Source organism: Schistocerca nitens, chromosome 1 (genome assembly GCF_023898315.1).
Source record: "Schistocerca nitens isolate TAMUIC-IGC-003100 chromosome 1, iqSchNite1.1, whole genome shotgun sequence".
NCBI classification, from domain to species: domain Eukaryota; kingdom Metazoa; phylum Arthropoda; class Insecta; order Orthoptera; family Acrididae; genus Schistocerca; species Schistocerca nitens.
The window spans coordinates 412361138-412380737 of NC_064614.1; the positions used below are offsets into that span (position 1 = coordinate 412361138).

Consider the following 19600-nt stretch of genomic DNA (forward strand, 5'->3'; position numbering starts at 1 on the left):
TAATTTAAAAACAAATTAATGATGTGGAAATGTATATTTGCGGTAGTACATCTTTCTCTTATGGAATTGAAATAATTGTATGTTGTTATGGGCTAGGAGACACCGTCTGGGGTGGTTTTACCGACTGGTGTAACTACCACCAGGTGTTAGTTGTTCTATTTGATGTCACATTGGTAATTTGTGCATCAGTGAAGATGAGGTGAAGTATGTGGATGTGCAGCAGCTTCGCTTGTAAAGAGTACTCAAAATTAGAAAAAAAAATGGTGTTGTGCATAACCTTCATTACTTCGTATACAAGAAGTGTGTATGTAATCAGGGGCAAGGGGAGGGCAGTAGTCGCTCACTCATCCTCAGGGAAAAAAAATCTTCAGCTTGCTTTGTTCCCCCATCTTGTACACACCCTTTCAACATTAGCTTCAAGAAAGTCAGACTATGCAGTGGATATTGCTTAGTAGCAAGTATACCCAGAACCATGAGAGAAAGTTGCTATTAACTGCTGTTGAAAGACTTTTGCTAATGAAAGTTTTTGTAGCATAAGGGGCCGTCAAATGATAACAGGACAAATGGAAAAAATTAAGTAAACTGATTATTTCAAAAGAAATTGCTGTAACTTTTAATAAATTTATCACATTGTGTAATAAAGTGGTCAGTATGTTTATGGAACCATATTTGTTGTTGCCTACAGAACCGTGACTGTACCCAGGTGTGCACCTCTGTGTGAGAAACAAATGGCACGAAGGTTTTTCAGTGCCGATTGTCAGCTTTTTCCCACAGAAATCTCTGCCCACAATAAAGATCTATCTTGTCATTTAGATTTTTGTTTCTTATTACAACAGCTACGCTGTTTCTTCACATTGTAAATCTTGCTATTCCATTCACAACACCACTCCTGAGTGCAGTTGGACTTCCTTTGTGCCACATACAATTGCTTTACACATCAAAGAGAAAGATTGGATGTGATGAAAGCCCAAAAAGTAGTAAGACTCCTTCACACAGTGAAAGTAAAATTATGTTCTACTAAAACTTCAAATGAACAACTTTAAATATTTAATGACAATTCTGAAAAAATATGAAATAAAGATATTGGCACTCAATATTGCCATTTTGATATTGTTGTATTAGGGAAATACCGTCACTGATATATATCAATATTTTTTGGAAACAATGTCTATATGCCGATATTCTTATGTAGTGGACTCTCAACAGCCTTGGCAATGTGGGTGAGACCATGGTATTGAGAATCAGCTGAAATCACTAAAATTGAACAAAGCTCCAGGACACAAAGGCATCCCTATCAGATTATATACAGAATTTGCGGCAGAGTTAGCCCCCCTTTAACCATAACACATCAAAGATCCCTTGAACAGAAAATTGTGCCTCTGGCTGCAGGAGAGCACAGGTCACACCGATCTAAAAGGACAGTAGAAGTGACCCACAAAACTATTGTCCGATATTCTTGACATCCATTCACTGTAGAATCTTAGAACGTATTCTGAACTTGACATAATGATCTTTCATGTCAGCCAGCATGGATTCTGAAAATACTGATCCTGGTGAAAATAACTCACTTTTTTCACCTGATGAACTGAATAATTTGGATCAAGTAGTGAGGTATGTGCAGCATTTCTAGATTTTGGAGAGGCATTTGACTCAATACCACTTCTACACATTTTATCGAAAGTGCTATCATATTGAGGTATCATGCAACATTTGTGATGAAATAGAGGATTTTTTGGTAGGGAGCATGCAGCATGTTATGTAGGAGGAAGTTGTCGAGAAATGTAAAACTAACTTCGGATGTGCCCCAGGCAAGTGCTTTGGAATCCTTGCTGTCCATGTTGTATATTAATGACCCTGCAGACCGTATTAATAGTGTGGGATTCAGATTGGATGTTTAAGGATTTGCCTGCTGACAAGACTGGTGACGTGCCAGAGAAGCTGAATAGTGGACAGTAGTTTAGTGTGTTCATGGAGAAACAATATTCATTGAAAAAACAAGAGTTTGTTGCTTAAGTTATTTTCTTTTGCCAGTTCAGTACCAAAATTTATAACTAGGAGATTAATAAATAGCTCTTCATGAAAGTCAGTGTTTTACCTCAATTGTTTCTTACAGTAGTAATCTCTGGATTTTTGTAGATGATGTAGTTGTCTGTAATGAAATACTGTGTGGAAAAATCCATGCCAATATTCATTCAGATCTTGATAACATTTTGAAGTGGTACAAAGATTGGCAACTTGCTTAAAATGTTCAGGAATGTAGAATTGTGCAGTTCACAAAATTGAAAGTCATATGGCTACACCTACAGTCACAGTTGGAATCGGTCCACTCATACAAATCTCTGGGTGTACAATTCGTAAGGATATGAAATAGAACAATCACTTGGCAGAATACTAGGGAAATGCAATCAGTCTACAAAGGCGATTGCTTAAACACATCACGCTCACGACCAGTCGTAGAAAATTGCTAGTGTGTGTGTGTGTGTGTGTGTGTGTGTGTGTGTGTGTGTGTGTGTGTGTGTGTGACCCGTACGAAATGGGACTAACAGAGGTTATTCAGTGCATACAAAGAAGGGCAACGAGAATAGGTGCAGGTTTGTTTCTCTCAAGGGAAATGATCACGGAGATGGTGAAAGAAATAAAATGGCAAATGCTTGAATATAAATGCAAACTGAAACTTGAAAGCTTACTTTCAAGAATGGATGTAAATACATTTCTTAACAGTTAGAAATTACATTTGTTTATTTATTTCATTTTATTTATTGTTCCGTGGGACCAAATTAAGGAGAAGTCTCCATGGTCATGGAACGAGTCAATACATGAAATTATAACACGGTAGTAGAAACAGATAAAATGAAATACAAGAAACGTATTCAGGTGACAATTCGCAAGTTTAAATAAAGAAAATCAACAATGTAACACTGGAATTTGCTTAATTTTCCAGCTCTTCCAGGAGCTCCTCGACAGAATAGGAGTGAGCCATGAGGAAACTCTTCAGTTTAGACTTAAGTGTTTTTTGAGTTCTTGTGGTAGCTTATTGAAAATGGATGCAGCAGAATACTGCACTCCTTTCTGCACAAGAGTCAAGGAAGTGCATTCCACATGCAGATTTGATTTCTGCGTAGTATTAACTGAGTGAAAGCTGCTAACTCTTGGGAATAAGCTAGTATTGCTAACAACAAACGACATTAAAGAAAATATATACCGTGAGGGCAATGCCAGAATTCCCAGACTATTGAATAGGGGTCGACAAGAGGTTCTCGAACTTACACCACATATAGCTCAAACAGCCCGTTTTTGAGCCAAAAATACCCTTTTTGAATCAGAAGAATTACCCCAAAAAAATAATACCATATGACATAAGCGTATGAAAATGTGTGAAGTAGACTACTTTTTGTGTTGAACTGTCACTTATTTCAGATACTGTTGTAATGGTAAATAAAGCAGCATTTAGTTTCTGAACAGGATCCTGAACATTGGCTTTCCGCAACAGCTTACTAACTATCCGAACGCCTAGGAACTTGAACTGTTCCGTCTCGCTTATAATATGCCCATTCTGTCTGATCAAAATATCAATTCTTGTTGAATTGTAAGTTAGAAAATGTAAAAATGAGTCTTAATGTGATTTAGCATCAAATTATTCTCCACAAGCCACAAACTTATTTTATGATCTACATTATTTGATAATGTTTAAATATTACACACAAGGTCATTCACTACCAAGCTGGTGTCATCAGCAAACAGAAATATTTTTGAATCACCAGTAATACTAGAAGGCATATCATTTATATAAATAAGAAACGGCAGTGGTCCCAGCACCGATCCTTGGGGAATGCCCCATTTAACAGTGCCCCATTGTAAGCTACTCCCTTTACTCCATAATGGTCCAACTTCTGCAGTAATATTTTGTGGTCAGCACAGTCAAAAGCCTTCGTTAAATCAAAGAAAACACCTATCGTTAGCAACCTTTTATTTAATCCGTCCAAAACCTCACGGAGAAAAGAGAATATAGCATTTTCAGTTGTTGAACCATTTCTAAAACCAAACTGTGCATTTGACAGCAAATTATGTGAATTTAAATGCTCCAGTAACCTTGTATATACAACCTTCTCGATAACTTTAGCAAACACCGATGGCATAGAAATAGGTCTAAAATTGTCAACATTATCCCTGTTGCCCTTTTTATAAAGTGGCTTCACTACCGAGTACTTTAATCGGTCAGAAAACCGACCACTCCTAAAGAAAAAGTTACAGATACAGTTAAGTACTGGGCTAACATACATAGAACAATACTTCAGTATTCTACTAGATACCCCGTCATATCCATGAGAGTTCTTGGTCTTAAGTGATTTAATTATTAACTCAATCTCCCTCTTGTCAGTATCATGGAGGAGCATTTCAGGTAACAGTCTCGGATCACTTTTTTCTACGAGCGCTATATGATTCCCTGTTGGGACTAGGTTTCTATTTAGTTCACCTTCTATATTCACAAAGTGGTTATTAAATACTGTACATATATGCGACTTATCAGTAACACGGACATTCCCACTACGCACTGATTCTATATCCTTGACCTGTCTCTGCAGACCAGCCACTTCCTTTACGACTGACCATATGATTTTAATTTTATCCTGAGACTTAGCTATTCCGTCTGCATACCACATACTTTTTGCCTTCCTAATAACTTTTTTAAGCACCTTACAATACTGTTTGGCTGCTGCATTTAGATTTTGACTGTTTCTAACATTTTGATATAATTGCCACTTTGTTCTACAAGATATTCTTATCCCTTTAGTCAACCACCCACGCTGCCTGTTTGTGCTAGTACCCTGTTTTGAACGTTCTGATGGAAAGCAACTTTCAAAGAGCACAAGAAAAGTCTTGAGGAAAGCATTATATTTATCATCTACTGTATCAGCACTATAAACATCTTGCCACTCTTGTTCCTTGATAAGGTTTACAAAAGTCTCTACAGCAACTGGATCAGCTTTCCTAAAAAGTTGATAACTATATTTAACATGTGTTGCAGCACAAAAATCTTTGAGTTAAAACTTGTGCATCATGATCTGAAAGGCCATTCACTTTTTTGCTAACAGAATCCCCTTCTGGTAATGAGGAATGAACAAAAATGTTGTCTATGGTTGTTCTACTGTTCCCTTGCACTCTCGTTGGAAAGAATATGGTTTGCATAAGATTATATGAATTAAGGAGGTCTACCAGCATCCTTTTCCTTGCACAGTTAATATTGAAGTCACCACGTATAACTAACTTTTTGTATTTCCTATAAAGTGAACCAAGAACCTCCTCTAGCTTTAGCAAAAATGTTGTGAAATCGGAGTCTGGGGATCTATAAATAACAACAGTAAGAAGTTTAGCTCCACTAAATTTAACCACACCTACACAACATTCAAACACCTTTTCAGTGCAGTACTTTGAAACATCAATTGACTCAAATGGGATACCGTTTTTCACATACATGGCTACTCCCCCACACTGCAAAGAGCTCCTAGAAAAGCTGCCAGCCAGCCTGTGTCCTGGTGAAGGAAGCCTCTGAATTATCTCCTTATTTAAGAAGTGTTCAGATATACCAATAATTTCAGAGTCAACATCTATAAGCAGTTCACTAACTTTCTCTAATACCTTGTATATTTTGATGAAATATACTAATTCCCTCATTAATCGGATACCTAAGCTTTGTCGAAAGTGGTTTCTTTGTTAGAGAGACTTCCCTTAAGCAGAAATACTTCAATCTAAAAAAGGTACAGCTCTAACACCCACAACTACCGGAATTTTCCCATGAGTTATCCCACCACCCCCACCTATGCTGTCACCTATAAGCTTTGCCAACCTCCCCTTTCCATACCTGTTGAGGTGCAGGCCATGTCTAGTGAAACCCGTCCTGCTGATAGACTCCACCGACACCACTGAAATGTGACTCGTGCTTTCTGTCATCAGCGCACCCCCAAGTCTCATGTTATTACGCCTGATGGCTGTATTAAGATGAGGCCGATCGTGACGCTGAAACAGTTCCACGAAATGCACATTTGTGTTGCCAGTCAGAGTGGCTATCTTTTCCAGGTCACCATCTATGTCATACTCCCCATCCCTATCAATACTATTACCAGCCCCACCCACAATCACTACATGTTGCTTCTCATGTGTAGTTTTTTATAGCAGAGCTGATGGTCATTAAGAAAGGCCTATGTTTTATTAAACAGACCTCTGTCAACAGTGTTAGCATGTGATTTCTGCTGCTCATGTTGTTCTTTCTGACTGTATTCATACTACCTGTTCTGTTTTCTTTCTCTAGCCCTAAGTCATGTTGGTATCCCAGGGAACGAACTGGCTGGCTGTTCGGTTAGAGGAGGATTCCAGTTACAGATTTGCAGATGAAGATAAGACCTCTTAATCACTCGCAGAGGAACATCTGGTCTGCTGTTGCCCCCTTGATAAACTCCGCACTATCAAGGAGATTGCAGCTACATGGTCCTCCTCCTCTCTTTCCTCTTGGAAGAGATCCACCATTCGTCATACCAGATTAAAACATAATTTTATCATACATAGTGGGCCATTCCTCACATTGTAGTTGTGGATCCTTACAGATAGTAATTCAGATCCCGAAGAAATTCCCCCCTCCTTTTGGCTTTGTGCCATACTTGGTCTTCCAGATTCTGTGCCTCTAATATTGCTGGAGGGTTTGGTCAGTTGAGCTCGTTTGTAGTTTCCTTTGAGAAAGTGATTTCTATCCTCAGATTGAATATTTTAAACTGGTTTTGGGGCAGGGGTCAGAGGGCTGGGACATCTCCAGCCACATGCTTAACCCGGGGAGTCCTTGACGCATCTTTGTTAGACTTCTTTTGCTCTGTTTTAATTGCTTTTAGGTGTGATTGGTCCCATTTTTTCTGATGAACTTTTTTTTAGGAGTACCACTCCAATAAAGGCAAGACCTTGTGGATTCTTTATCATTCATACTAGCTGCTGATGAAAGTACAGTTGAACAGGTTTTTGTGTTTTCTCGCAGCGAGTGGGCTCTGTTCTCATCTTTAACACTTTGACAGATTGAGGGTAGGACAGTTGTGGGAGGGACACCCTCCATTGTATGCTGAGCTCAGAGCTACATTCGTTTGTTTCCCACCCACTTCCTGATGTGGTTTTCTCTCTCAACTTATTTTACGATTATTGTTCCAACTGATTACATTTTTATTTCTTTATGTTTTTAGTGATTTTACTTACAGTATGACAAATCTGCAAGTGAGAAAGCTGTGTTTATTTTATTGTCATAGCCTTTCTTTAGATTGGTGAGGGATCAGATATGGGTGAGTTTCACTCAGCACCGATGAGCCTTGGGGAGCCCTTGTCTGCTCTGATCTTCATACTGCTCCCTACATCAATATTTCTTTTAGTGCCTCAGTTTTACCCCCCTACATAATATCACTGTTTGATCAAATTTCTAGCTGATGCCACTTATCCCAGATTGACTCTTGACCGAGGGACTGATGGCCTTGCTGTTTAGTCGCTTAATCCACCCAGATAAAGAAAGCTTTGGTCCTGAAGAGAGCATTTGCCTGTATGCTTTTACTTGTGTTGATTGTTGTGCTGTCTGTAAGATCTTTATCATTACTTTGGGTATGTTATTTTGGATAATGCATTAAGTTTTTTACATAAGATTGTGTTATGAATAAAACTGATTGATGTGCCTAAGGTCTGATTAATAAAGTAGAATTTCTAAACTAAGGATTTTGTAAATGATGGCCCAGAAGTCTTACAAACAGCTTTTTTTTAAAAACAAAAACAAAAATCTTCAGAGCTATTAGTATCAGTTCTCTGCACATTTATAGGCACTATTTTTTATGTTTTCAGCTGTGATATATACAGGGTGAGTCAGGAGGAAAATACATGCTTTGAGGGGTGATAGTATTAGTGATTCCGAACAAAATACTTTGTATGGACGTATGCCCTATTCAGAGTGGTTTCAGAGAGAGAACGCATTTAATATCACTTTTGTAAATTTTTCTTGAATAACTTGAAAACCGCAATCTCCAGCGAAAACTTGTCGCAGTAAAAAATTAAACTATATTAAATTTCCTACAAAAAGGTCCTGTTCATTTTTTCTGTAGAGCTAATGGTTTGTGCAAAGAGAGTGCGAGAATGTTGAAAAACTTGCTAGACGCACATGCGCAGTAGCTTACATAGTTTTTGTAGGCCAATTTGAGGTAGTTTCTTGACTGCTAGACCACAAGTGTCCCGTATCAAACCGTTTGTCTCAACGTGCTACTTCAAATTGGCCTACAAAAACTGTGTAAACTACAGTGCATGCGCGTTAAGTGTTTTTCAGCATTCTCATGCTCTCTTCACACAAACCATTAGTTCTAGAGAAAAAAAAATGAATGGGGTCTTTTATGTAGAAAATTTAGTGTCTCTGTCTGGCACACAGTTTTAATCTGCCAGGAAGTTTCATATCAGCGCACACTCCGCTGCAGCGTGAAAATATCATTCTGGAAATTTAATATAGTTTAATTTCGTAATGCAACAAGTTTTTGCTGGAGAATGCGGTTTTAAAGATATTCAAGAAAAATGTACAAAAGGGATATTAAATGCGTTCTCTCTGAAACCATTTGGAGTAGGGCGTATGTCCATATGAGGTTTTTTGTTCAGAATCACTAATACTATCACCACTCAAAGCATGTACCTTAACTCCTGACCCACCCTGTATTTGTGAATGCTTCTAGAATAAACTTCTGTATGATTTGTTTACAGGGAAAAGAAATGGGTGACTATAGGAGACACAACTATGAAAATCTACAAATGGGTTCCAGTTTCCAGTAGTGAACAGGTAGGCATACTAAATTCTGTTGCTTTATGCGAGTTTATTAATAAGCATTTAAGGTGGTCTCTTAAAATAAGTGCTGTTATATTGGTAACTAATACTACAAGGCAGGTAAACAATTTACAACTTGAAAGTAATTCCACACATCTTCTTACTCATTTCTCTGTTGGCAGGTGATTTTTCAAAGTTTTTGTGTTTCCCCACAGTAATGTTACAGTAGTCAACAAAAGACCCTTAATTTGTAGTGTTTCTCACCTTGGAGAATTTGTGGTTTCATGTCAATTAATAGATAAGCTTGGTGTCCATTTGTCAGGGTGGTAAGACTGTGATACAGATTTTTATTGAAGCAGACATGACTGATGTTGGCGTGTTTTCTGAAACTCCTTGAACAGCTGCAGCTATACCCGTGACTCACTGGTAGTGAAAGCTATATCTGTGTGTAAGCTCTTGCCCTACTTCTGAAGAGGTACTGAAATTTTTTGTTCTACACTTTCATGGCTGGAGCTCTAACTCTTCATAAGAAATTGGTAGCAGTGGCTAATTCTTATTCCAAAATGGATGGACTCCTTCCCCAAAAAATAGTTTCTGTAATTCTTCAGTATGTCTATCTTGCAATGCAGTCATGGAATAATGTTAGCATTTCCTGCAGTTCTTATAAAATGGGGTGATTACTTCTTTAGCTGTATAAATGCTTCATGAGAATAAGCACTGAACTGAAATTAAATACACTCCTGGAAATGGAAAAAAGGACACATTGACACCGGTGTGTCAGACCCACCATACTTGCTCCGCACACTGCGAGAGGGCTGTACAAGCAATGATCACACGCACGGCACAGCGAACACACCAGGAACCACGGTGTTGGCCGTCGAATGGCGCTAGCTGCGCAGCATTTGTGCACCGCTGCCGTCAGTGTCAGCCAGTTTGCCGTGGCATACGGAGCTCCATCGCAGTCTTTAACACTGGTAGCATGCCGCGACAGCGTGGACGTGAACCGTATGTGCAGTTGACGGACTTTGAGCGAGGGCGTATAGTGGTCATGCGGGAGGCCGGGTGGACGTACCGCCGAATTGCTCAACACGTGGGGCGTGAGGTCTCCACAGTACATCGATGTTGTCGCCAGTGGTCGGCGGAAGGTGCACGTGCCCGTCGACCTGGGACCGGACCGCAGCGACGCACGGATGCACGCCAAGACCGTAGGATCCTACGCAGTGCCGTAGGGGACCGCACCGCCACTTCCCAGCAAATTAGGGACACTGTTGCTCCTGGGGTATCGGCGAGGACCATTCGCAACCGTCTCCATGAGGCTGGGCTACGGTCCCGCACACCGTTAGGCCGTCTTCCGCTCACGCCCCAACATCGTGCAGCCCGCCTCCAGTGGTGTCGTGACAGGCGTGAATGGAGGGACGAATGGAGACGTGTCGTCTTCAGCGATGAGAGTCGCTTCTGCCTTGGTGCCAATGATGGTCGTATGCGTGTTTGGCGCCGTGCAGGTGAGCGCCACAATCAGGACTGCATACGACCGAGGCACACAGGGCCAACACCCGGCATCATGGTTTGGGGAGCGATCTCCTACACTGGCCGTACACCACTGGTGATCGTCGAGGGGACACTGAATAGTGCACGGTACATCCAAACCGTCATCGAACCCATCGTTCTACCATTCCTAGACCGGCAAGGGAACTTGCTGTTCCAACAGGACAATGCATGTCCGCATGTATCCCGTGCCACCCAACGTGCTCTAGAAGGTGTAAGTCAACTACCCTGGCCAGCAAGATCTCCGGATCTGTCCCCCATTGAGCATGTTTGGGACTGGATGAAGCGTCGTCTCACGCGGTCTGCACGTCCAGCACGAACGCTGGTCCAACTGAGGCGCCAGGTGGAAATGGCATGGCAAGCCGTTCCACAGGACTACATCCAGCATCTCTACGATCGTCTCCATGGGAGAATAGCAGCCTGCATTGCTGCGAAAGGTGGATATACACTGTACTAGTGCCGACATTGTGCATGCTCTGTTGCCTGTGTCTATGTGCCTGTGGTTCTGTCAGTGTGATCATGTGATGTATCTGACCCCAGGAATGTGTCAATAAAGTTTCCCCTTCCTGGAACAATGAATTCACGGTGTTCTTATTTCAATTTCCAGGAGTGTATGATTATAGGAATTTCCATTTTTTTATAAACCTGCAGGATAGGATGGCTTGGCAGGTGAAAGCATAAATTTTCCTAAAATAGAACAGAATACTAGTATCTCTTTATCCTTGTGTAGTAATTATATTTTAGTAAGTACTAGTAATTATGAGCCTGAAGATGCTTTATCATTTGGAGAGATAGTTGAGTAGGGTACTGCAAATGTCTGTCTGTAAAAATGAAACACGAGTCTTCCAACTGAAAGACAGTGGACAGGTAGTAGGCATCAAATTCTTCATTTGTGTGACCATATTGTCCGTAGTTGCTTTACAATTCCTAAGGGTATTTTCATTTAATTGTTAAAAGTACAAGAAAATGGTTTTTTTTCTCCCCAGATGAGTTTCACTTTATTCAGGCAAAGCATTATCTGGTCTGTATTTAAAAATATCTACAATTCAATTGTTTTTAAGATTGAAAAACTTCATTAACAATTTGATTTCTACTTATGTAAGTAGTAATCAAGAAATTGTTAAGAATCATCAGTGGTATATATATATCATTCCACGTGGGAAAAATATATTATATCTAAAAACAAAGATGATGTGACTTACCAAACGAAAGCGCTGGCACGTCGATAGACACACAAAATTCAAGCTTTCACAACAAACTGTTGCCTCATCAGGAAAGAGGGAAGGATATGTCTGCTTGTGTCTGTATATATGTGTGTGTGTGTGTGTGTGTGTGTGTGTGTGTGTGTGTATACCCGTCCTTTTTTCCCCCTAAGGTAAGTCTTTCCGCTCCCGGGATTGGAATGACTCCTTACCCTCTCCCTTAAAACCCACATCCTTTCGTCTTTCCCTCTCCTTCCCTCTTTCCTGATGAGGCAACAGTTTGTTGCGAAAGCTTGAATTTTGTGTGTATGTTTGTGTATGTTTGTGTTTGTTTGTGTGTCTATCGACGTGCCAGCGCTTTCGTTTGGTAAGTCACATCATCTTTGTTTTTATATATATATATATATATATATATATATATATATAATTTGATTTGTTGTTAAGATCGAAAAACAGTTCATTATGTTTGTACTGGATTGCTGGCGATACATTATGGTGTATCATCTCTATCAGTAGGGCTTTTGTTGGTCTGGATTCACTTCACCAAGCGAAACTAAAATGTTTTTTGTATTGGCATTTGTCAAGATGATGTAATGTTGAATCACAAGTCAACAAAACAGTACACACGGGCATAACTGAAATGAGGTTGTGCTAAACTGTAGTCCAGTGTCTGCTCCCCAGTTGATCCTCATTAGCAAATGGAGCATATGTATTACATTTTTGTACTCTTCAGTAATGTTTGATGTGAAAGTTCCTGTGGGCCTTGTCATCAAAGACAAATATTTGACTATGATCCATATGTAAGTTACACATTCAGATTTTCAAACAGCAAGGCTTTTGCTATCTGTTCTTGGTGAATATGACTTGTTGAACTACTTAATCCATTTGTATCAAATAATTTAGCCTTCGAATTGTTTCTTATACCAGTACTTCATTCTCTGCATGACTACATTTATCAGCATGGTGTAGATTGGCAGTTCAAGTCCATTGTCAATGTGTTAAAAAGGAGCAGGGACAAGATTGCACCCTGTGATAAACCTGTCCTGTACTTACTCTTGTAGGGTTTTCTTGATTATTTTGCATTATTGACTGTGGACTATGTGCATAGACAATGTTGGGAACACTACAGAGACATCCATCCGGAAACCAAATGGCATGGTAACCAATTCTTAATCCATTTTTATCATTATTTTTGTGAGCTTTAGATTGGAGCTTAGCAGCATTATGGGCTAGAACTAAGGGTACTGTCTAGAGATTTCAGGTGTTTCTAAGAAACAACTATTGGTGGCATTATCTAGTGTAGGATATCACACTATCAATCAGTATCTCATTTTTGGTTGAAAAGGGTGCTGTCATCTGTTATTGCAGTAGCAGCTGTGGAGACTGTTCATTTGTGCATTATATTAAAAGTTTGAGTAGGAACAAGTTGCTTAGTCTGTGTTTTTCTGTAGTTTAATCTTCAATTTCTTGTGTTTTTATAGTGTACATTTCCACCAACTTGAGTATGGGTAGGAACTGAATGCTGTGTCCCAATGCAAGTGGAGGTGGAGTCTCTATGCTCACAGCTCCAGGCTGGCTTTGGTCACGCAGTCTGAGGTGTTCTTCATGGGCATCACTGTGAGGGGGCCGGAAATGGAGATTAAGAGAACATCCAGCACGACCTTTTTGTCCCCTGGTTGGTCCACTACCGAGTCGGCCCAGGAAGGGGTTCAATTAAGTAATGCAGGGAGTGGACTAATGGTGCCAGAGTTGGAAACTCTTCATGTATGCCAAGGCTCATTGTGGCTGGGGCAGGGGGACTTCGTGCAGTGGTTAATGAGCCAGGTTGCTGTTGCAGTGGCTGGGTGGTGCCAGTGGGGAGAGCCCCCACCTGGATTGGGTGACTCCAATGCAGATGAAGTGGATCAAACTTTCTCTTGCTTGTGGCTGCATGGTCGCAACCCCACAATGTTTCCTTCCCTGGCTATGCTGTGGTAGGAAGATAGGGCTAAGAGACAAGGGAATTGGTACATTTGTACTTTGTTCTAGGACTGATAGTTATTTTTGATGACAAAGCTATAATTCTTTGTTGAACATCTTTAGGTCAGGTTTGGTGAAGTAACAGCAAGTTTGAAAATAAAAAGGGGTTCAGTTCTGATTAAAATAGCATCCACCACTGTCGCGGGTGCTGCTTGCTTATGACAAGCAGGGTGACATTCCTGTTTGTCACTGTCCATAAGTCTCGGTATGTTACAAGGCATCATTGTCTTACACTGTAACCCCTTTTACAGGCATATGATGAGTTGCATGCTAATTTGGAGTGATGATGTGCTTATTTTGTTGTTAGTGTTGAACCAGGACCAAGTACAATAGGGTTGATACTGGGGCTTTAGTCAGGGCCTTCAAAGGAGACTCGTTGCCCGAAAAGGTCAAGGTGATGGTGTATCGATGCAGTGTGAAACCCTATGTTCCCCCTCCCATGCAGTGCTGGAAATCCTTGAGATTTGGACACATCTTCGCATTTTAATGCCAGCCCCATCTGTAGGGATTGTGGACATCAGTTGTAACACATGAATGCTCCTTATCCGCATGCCCCTTCCCCTGGTGTCAGCTGTGAGGAGCACCACTCCCTCTCCTCCTGTGGTCTTCCCTTCCCTGGCTACACTCTGGGAGGAGAGCCAGGCTCACCAGCTTGGGGTACAACACTTCCTCTGTTGCCTTGTTTGTACTACTAGTAATGACAGGGACGTGTTCACCGCCACTATATTATTTTTGTGGAAAATATGAGACAAGTTTGGCAAAGTGGAGTCTCTCAGTAAGATGAGGTTGGGTTCGCTTTTGATCAAAACTACTACTGCTGTCCAAGCTGCAGCCCTTCACACTTCTGATCTTGGCGATGTCCAGGTGTCCATTACACCATGCCAGTGTTTGAATATAGTTCAGGGAGTCGTTTTTCATAAGGACCTCACCCTTCAAACTGATGAGGAACTTTGGGCCAATCTGGAACAGAGCTTTCATTTTGTATGGCGCTTTCATTTTGTTTGGCATGTTCAGAAAGATTGTAAGGACAGTCACACCTACAGGGGTGCCTTTATTGTGGCATTTGATGGAGATAACCTCCTGAAGGAGGTCAAGGTTATGCATTACCAGTGTGACTTGAAGCCGTATGTCCTGCCACCCATGAGGTGTTTTTGTGCTTGCATTTTGGGCACGCCTTTCTGCTGTACAGTGGACCCTCTGTGGTGAATGTGGACATCCACCCTATGGGGGGAGCCCCAAGCCTTCTGCCACCCGTGTGTGTTAGTTGTCGTGACTGTCACTCTCCATGCTCACCAAGATGGCCTGGCTTATAAGAAAAAGAAAATACAGGAGTATAAGTCCCTTGATCGTTTCTTACACTGAGGCTTGTCAGAAATATGATAGACTTCACCCTGTGTTGATGACTTCTACCTTTACCTGTGTTACATCTTTCTCCCCTACCCCCTCTTAGTCGCCACAGTCCTGTCCTCCCCTCTCTTCTCCTCAGCATGATTGGCTCCAGCCTGCTTGCCTCCCATTTGGATACCTGCTCCAAGCTTATTCAGTGGAACTGTAATGGATACACAGTCACCTCCCAGAGTTGGTCACTTGTTGCTTTTTGCTCGGCACGTATCTCGTTGTACTGTTAATCACTCACTACCGCTTCATGGGTTCCATGCTTCTTGTCTGAACTGGGTCGGGCTTTTGAGGGCTTCTGGTGGTGGTAGCACATTGATCCCTATGCACATTGTTAGTACATGGCACCCACTTTGCATCGCATTGGAAGCAGTTGCCATCTGGGTCTACTTGAACTCTGTGGTCACAGTTTGCAATTTCCCCCCCCCCCCCCCCCCCCCTCCCCCACTGACAGGTCACCTCACATGCTGCCCGAACTGCCCTCCTTCCCTTCAGCAACTCTCCATTTCTGCCCCTTTTGGAATTTTAATGCCAATCACCCTTTGTGGGGCAGTGCTTTTTCATCTTGTTGGTGGTCCTCAGTGATCAATTTCTTGTAGATTAGGACCTGTGCCTTCTTAATGATGGTTCCCTTAATCATTTTAGTGTCACTTAGGGCATTTTCTGTGCCATTGATCTTTTGCTTTCCTCCCCTCCCCTTCTTTCCTTATGCTGGTCGCCACACGATGACCTATGTGATAGTGACCACTTCCCATTTATTCCCTCGTTCCCTTCCTGCCTACTGATGACCAGTTTACCCTGTTGGGCTTTCCATCATGCTGATTGCCCTTTGTATACCTCCCATGTCTTGTATATGCCTTCTTTGTCAGGTTGTATTGACAGTGTCAGTGATCTGTCTGATAAGATAATCCACGCTGCTGGTATTGCTGTTGACGTGTGACGGGCCCTTTTCGGTATTGGCCACTTGCATAGTGGGGCATGGCTATTGCTACTGCCAACTATGATCGTCGTCACGCCTTGCAACATCTTAAGTGGCACCTGTCCTCTGCTGGTCTTATTATCTTTAAATGTCTTCAGGCCAAAGCCCATTACATAAGTAGAGCAGTATTCTGTATCCTCTAGGTTCTTCTGTCCCTTTATTAGTCGTGGGCAACACTGTGCACTCTCCAAGGTTGTCAGCACTGTCTATCTTTGCATGCCTTGCCCATCCAGGTGGCCTTAGTGCAGATCCATCAGTTCTCGCAGCCCATTTTGTGATGGCACCAATGTCAGCCTCCTATCCATCCACCTTCCTCCTCCAGAAACAGCAGGCTGAAGTTTCCTGCTTATGTTTTACCCCTTGTCAGGCAGAATCCTACAGTGAGCCTTTCATTGAATGGGAACTTCTTTTGACCTTCTCTTCTTCCCACGTTCAGCTCCTGGTGCTGATTCCATCCATAACCAATTGCTTAAACACCTCAATCCTCAACAACGAAAATATCTTCTCCCTCTCACTGGAGAGACAGTATTGTGGTTCCTGTCCTTAAGGCCGGCGAGGATACATTGTCCCTTGATAGTTACTGGTCAATGAGCCTGATCAGTGTCCTCTGCAAGTCATTAGAACAGATGTTGGCTCACTGGCTCAATTGGTTCCTTGAAACGTGGTATCATTTATCTCCTTAGCAGTGCAGCTTTCAGGAGGGCCAGCCATTCATCTGATTAAACTGGAAACTGCAGTTCGCCAGGCCTTTTCTCGGTGCTGCCATCTTGTTGCAGTTTTCTTAGGTCTTCGTAAGGCCTATGACATGGCTTGGCACAATCATTCTCCTTAGGCTCCATGAGTGGGGTCTTCAGGGCCCCCTCCTGATTTTTATTCACCAGTTCTTGCCCCACTGGTTGTTCAGAGTCTGTCAGTATCCTTCTCAGCTCTCTGGAGACCCAGGAGATTGGTGTTCCACAAGGCTCCATTTTAAGTGTCCTTTTTCTCATCACTATTAATGGACTTGTAGCCTCAGGCAGACTGTTGGTTACCCCTGCTCTGTAAGTGGATAATTTCTGCATTTGGGCTAGTTTCCACTCGGTCGCCTCTACATAAAAACAGCTCCAGGGTGTCATCCTGCATGCTTCTACATGTACACACTCGCACATTTTCAATTCTCTCCCCTTTAGTTGAGGGTGGTGCATTTTTCTCACCGTACTATGGTCCATCCTGATCCGGATCTCTACCTTGACATGCAGCAACTGACTGTGATCCCCCAGTTCTGTTTATTAGGTCTTCGTTTTGACAACAAGCTTACTTGGTTTCCCCACATCTGACATCTGAAGGTTGACTGCTTTTGTAAACTCAATGGCCTTCACTCCCTTGTCTACATCTCTTGAGGAATGAGTCGTTCCACACTTCTCCACCTCTGCCGGGCATTAGTTCTGTCTCGTCTGGACTATGGTTGTCAAGTTTATGGATCAGCTGCCCATTCCACACTGCTCCTCTTGGACCTGGTTCACCATTGTGGTATCTGTTTAGCCACCAGTTTAACACTAACTGCGTCATTAGTCTTCTGGTTGATGCTGGAAACCCTCCCCTTTTGCTTAGGCGGTCCCAGCTCCTGGATTCCTGTGCAATCACTTTCCGCTTTTCCCCATCTCATTCCTATTCTGTTCTTTTCTTAACTTTGGGCTGTAGCTCACCTGCTGCCCGGCTTCAGGTCGTTTTACTAGTTGGGCTCCACCTCACTTCTGTCTGCCGTAATTTCCATCTCCTCTCTCTTGATCAACCCCTCGCCATCGCCCCTTGGTTGGTTCCTTGGCCCTGGATTTGGATTGATCTCTTCCGGGGTCTGAATACCTCCATCACTTTAGTGGTGTCCCATTGTTTGTTCCGAATGCCCTTACAGGACTTCTAAGCCATTGTTTCTTACACCGATGACTCTAAATCTGCCGATCATGTGGGGGTATGTTTTCATGTCTTATGTTGGCACAGAACAGTATATCTTGCTTGCTACGTATGGTGAGTTTACCACAGAATTGATAGCCTTCTATATTGGGCCCTCTGCTTTATTAAATGGTCCTCCCTCACATGAATTTTGTTACATGTGAAATCAGTAATTGGCCTTCAGGCTATTGCTCAGTGCTTTTCCTGCCACCCCTTGGTCTTTGCCATCCATGGCCTTTTCGCTTATCTTGGTAATGCTGCTTGTTGGTTGATTTATTTTGGGTTCCTGGCCACATAGGTCTCCCAGGTAATGAACTTGCAGGTCTATTGGCTGGGCAGAAGGGGGAGGGACACCTACCCTCTCCTCCGCAATCTCTTTTGACACGTCCTGGGACAGATTTGCAGCTTTACATTATATTCCTTTTTTCTCAGTTGTGGACCAACTCTTTCAAGGCTACCTCACTGTCTAATAATGCAATCAAGGCTACTACATCCACATGGTGTTCTTCCCTCCACCTCTCCCAGCAGGACCCATCAGAGATTCAGCATTTGTTTGCTGAGCACAGGATTGGTCACCCCTGGGTTCCTGAGCTGGGGACTGGTAAGCGCCACTAGCCTTCTGTCACCGTAAGCTACGGGCATGCTTCTGCAGCCACTGTGTGGTGCAGCGGTGGAATGTTGTGTGTTTTAGAGAACGAAGGTCTTTGCTTCACCACCTGGACCATGAGGAAGGTACATACCTCTATAAAAAAACCCTCAACCTCAAGGTGTGCTATGTGCTGATGACTGTTGAGGTAAAACAGTCTCTAATGGGCAACCTGTGGGGCACCTGCCACCCCCACCCCCCTCCCCCTCAGTTGTATAAGGCTTGCTCAGGCATGCAGGGCTCTGCCAGGGTCAATGGTTGTTTCACCAGTGTCTCGTGGGATCCGTATGGAATGGTGTCACCAAACTACTACTACTACTACTACTACTACTACTACTACTGACGAGACAGGTGTACTGTCGGGTAGTACCAACATCTGCTCATCAAAGAATGCTCGGTTGGTCAGTCTTCCTGAAAAGAATTCTTAGAATCTTAGTAACAGGGCATTAGTGTGTCATAACACTTTTATTGTAATCAAGCTAACGGGGGGAACCTTTGATAAGCTCTCCCTTTTCTATGTTTTCAAGGTATTGGAAGGTATTGCTGGGTTTCTAAAAAGTTTACACTTTATAGTGGAACACTTCTAGTTGAAACTGCTAATCCAACGGAAATATCTAAGATCCTGGGATGTAAGGCATTAGATGACTACCCAGTCGTAGTTGCTTAACACACTTAACTTTGGTAAGAGCATGGTTACCTGCTCTGATATAATGGAGATGGACCCTGTGGAGTTACTTGAAGAATGGAAAAATACGGGCATTTTGGAAGTGCAGAACTATATGAGGAGAGTCAGTGGCAAACTGGAGAAATGGGCAACATTTATTCTAATGTTTAGTATGCCAGAGTTACCTTGAACGTATCCTTGCAGGCAATATCTGTCTTGAGGTTCACCCATTTTGTTCCTAACCCAATGCAATGCTACAAATGTCAGATTTGGCCATATCACTGTGTGATGTTATGGGAGTGCTATGTGTGACAATTGTGGAGGCTCAGCTCACGAATCTGGCAGTTCTTGTACACTGCTCTGGGGCATCATCCAGTGTGGAGTAGAAAGTGTGAGGTTTACAATG

At 42.3% G+C, this 19600-nt stretch overlaps 1 protein-coding gene across 1 annotated transcript in view; it reads left to right on the forward strand.

Moving 5' to 3' along the window:
• Positions 1–19600, forward strand: part of LOC126235880 (B-cell CLL/lymphoma 7 protein family member B-A) — a 42338-nt gene that overhangs the window by 2564 nt on the left and 20174 nt on the right. Inside the window, exon 2 of the mRNA XM_049944800.1 lies at positions 8755–8830. Within this exon, the coding sequence (XP_049800757.1) occupies positions 8755–8830 (76 nt within the window). The remainder of the gene's footprint in view (positions 1–8754; positions 8831–19600) is intronic.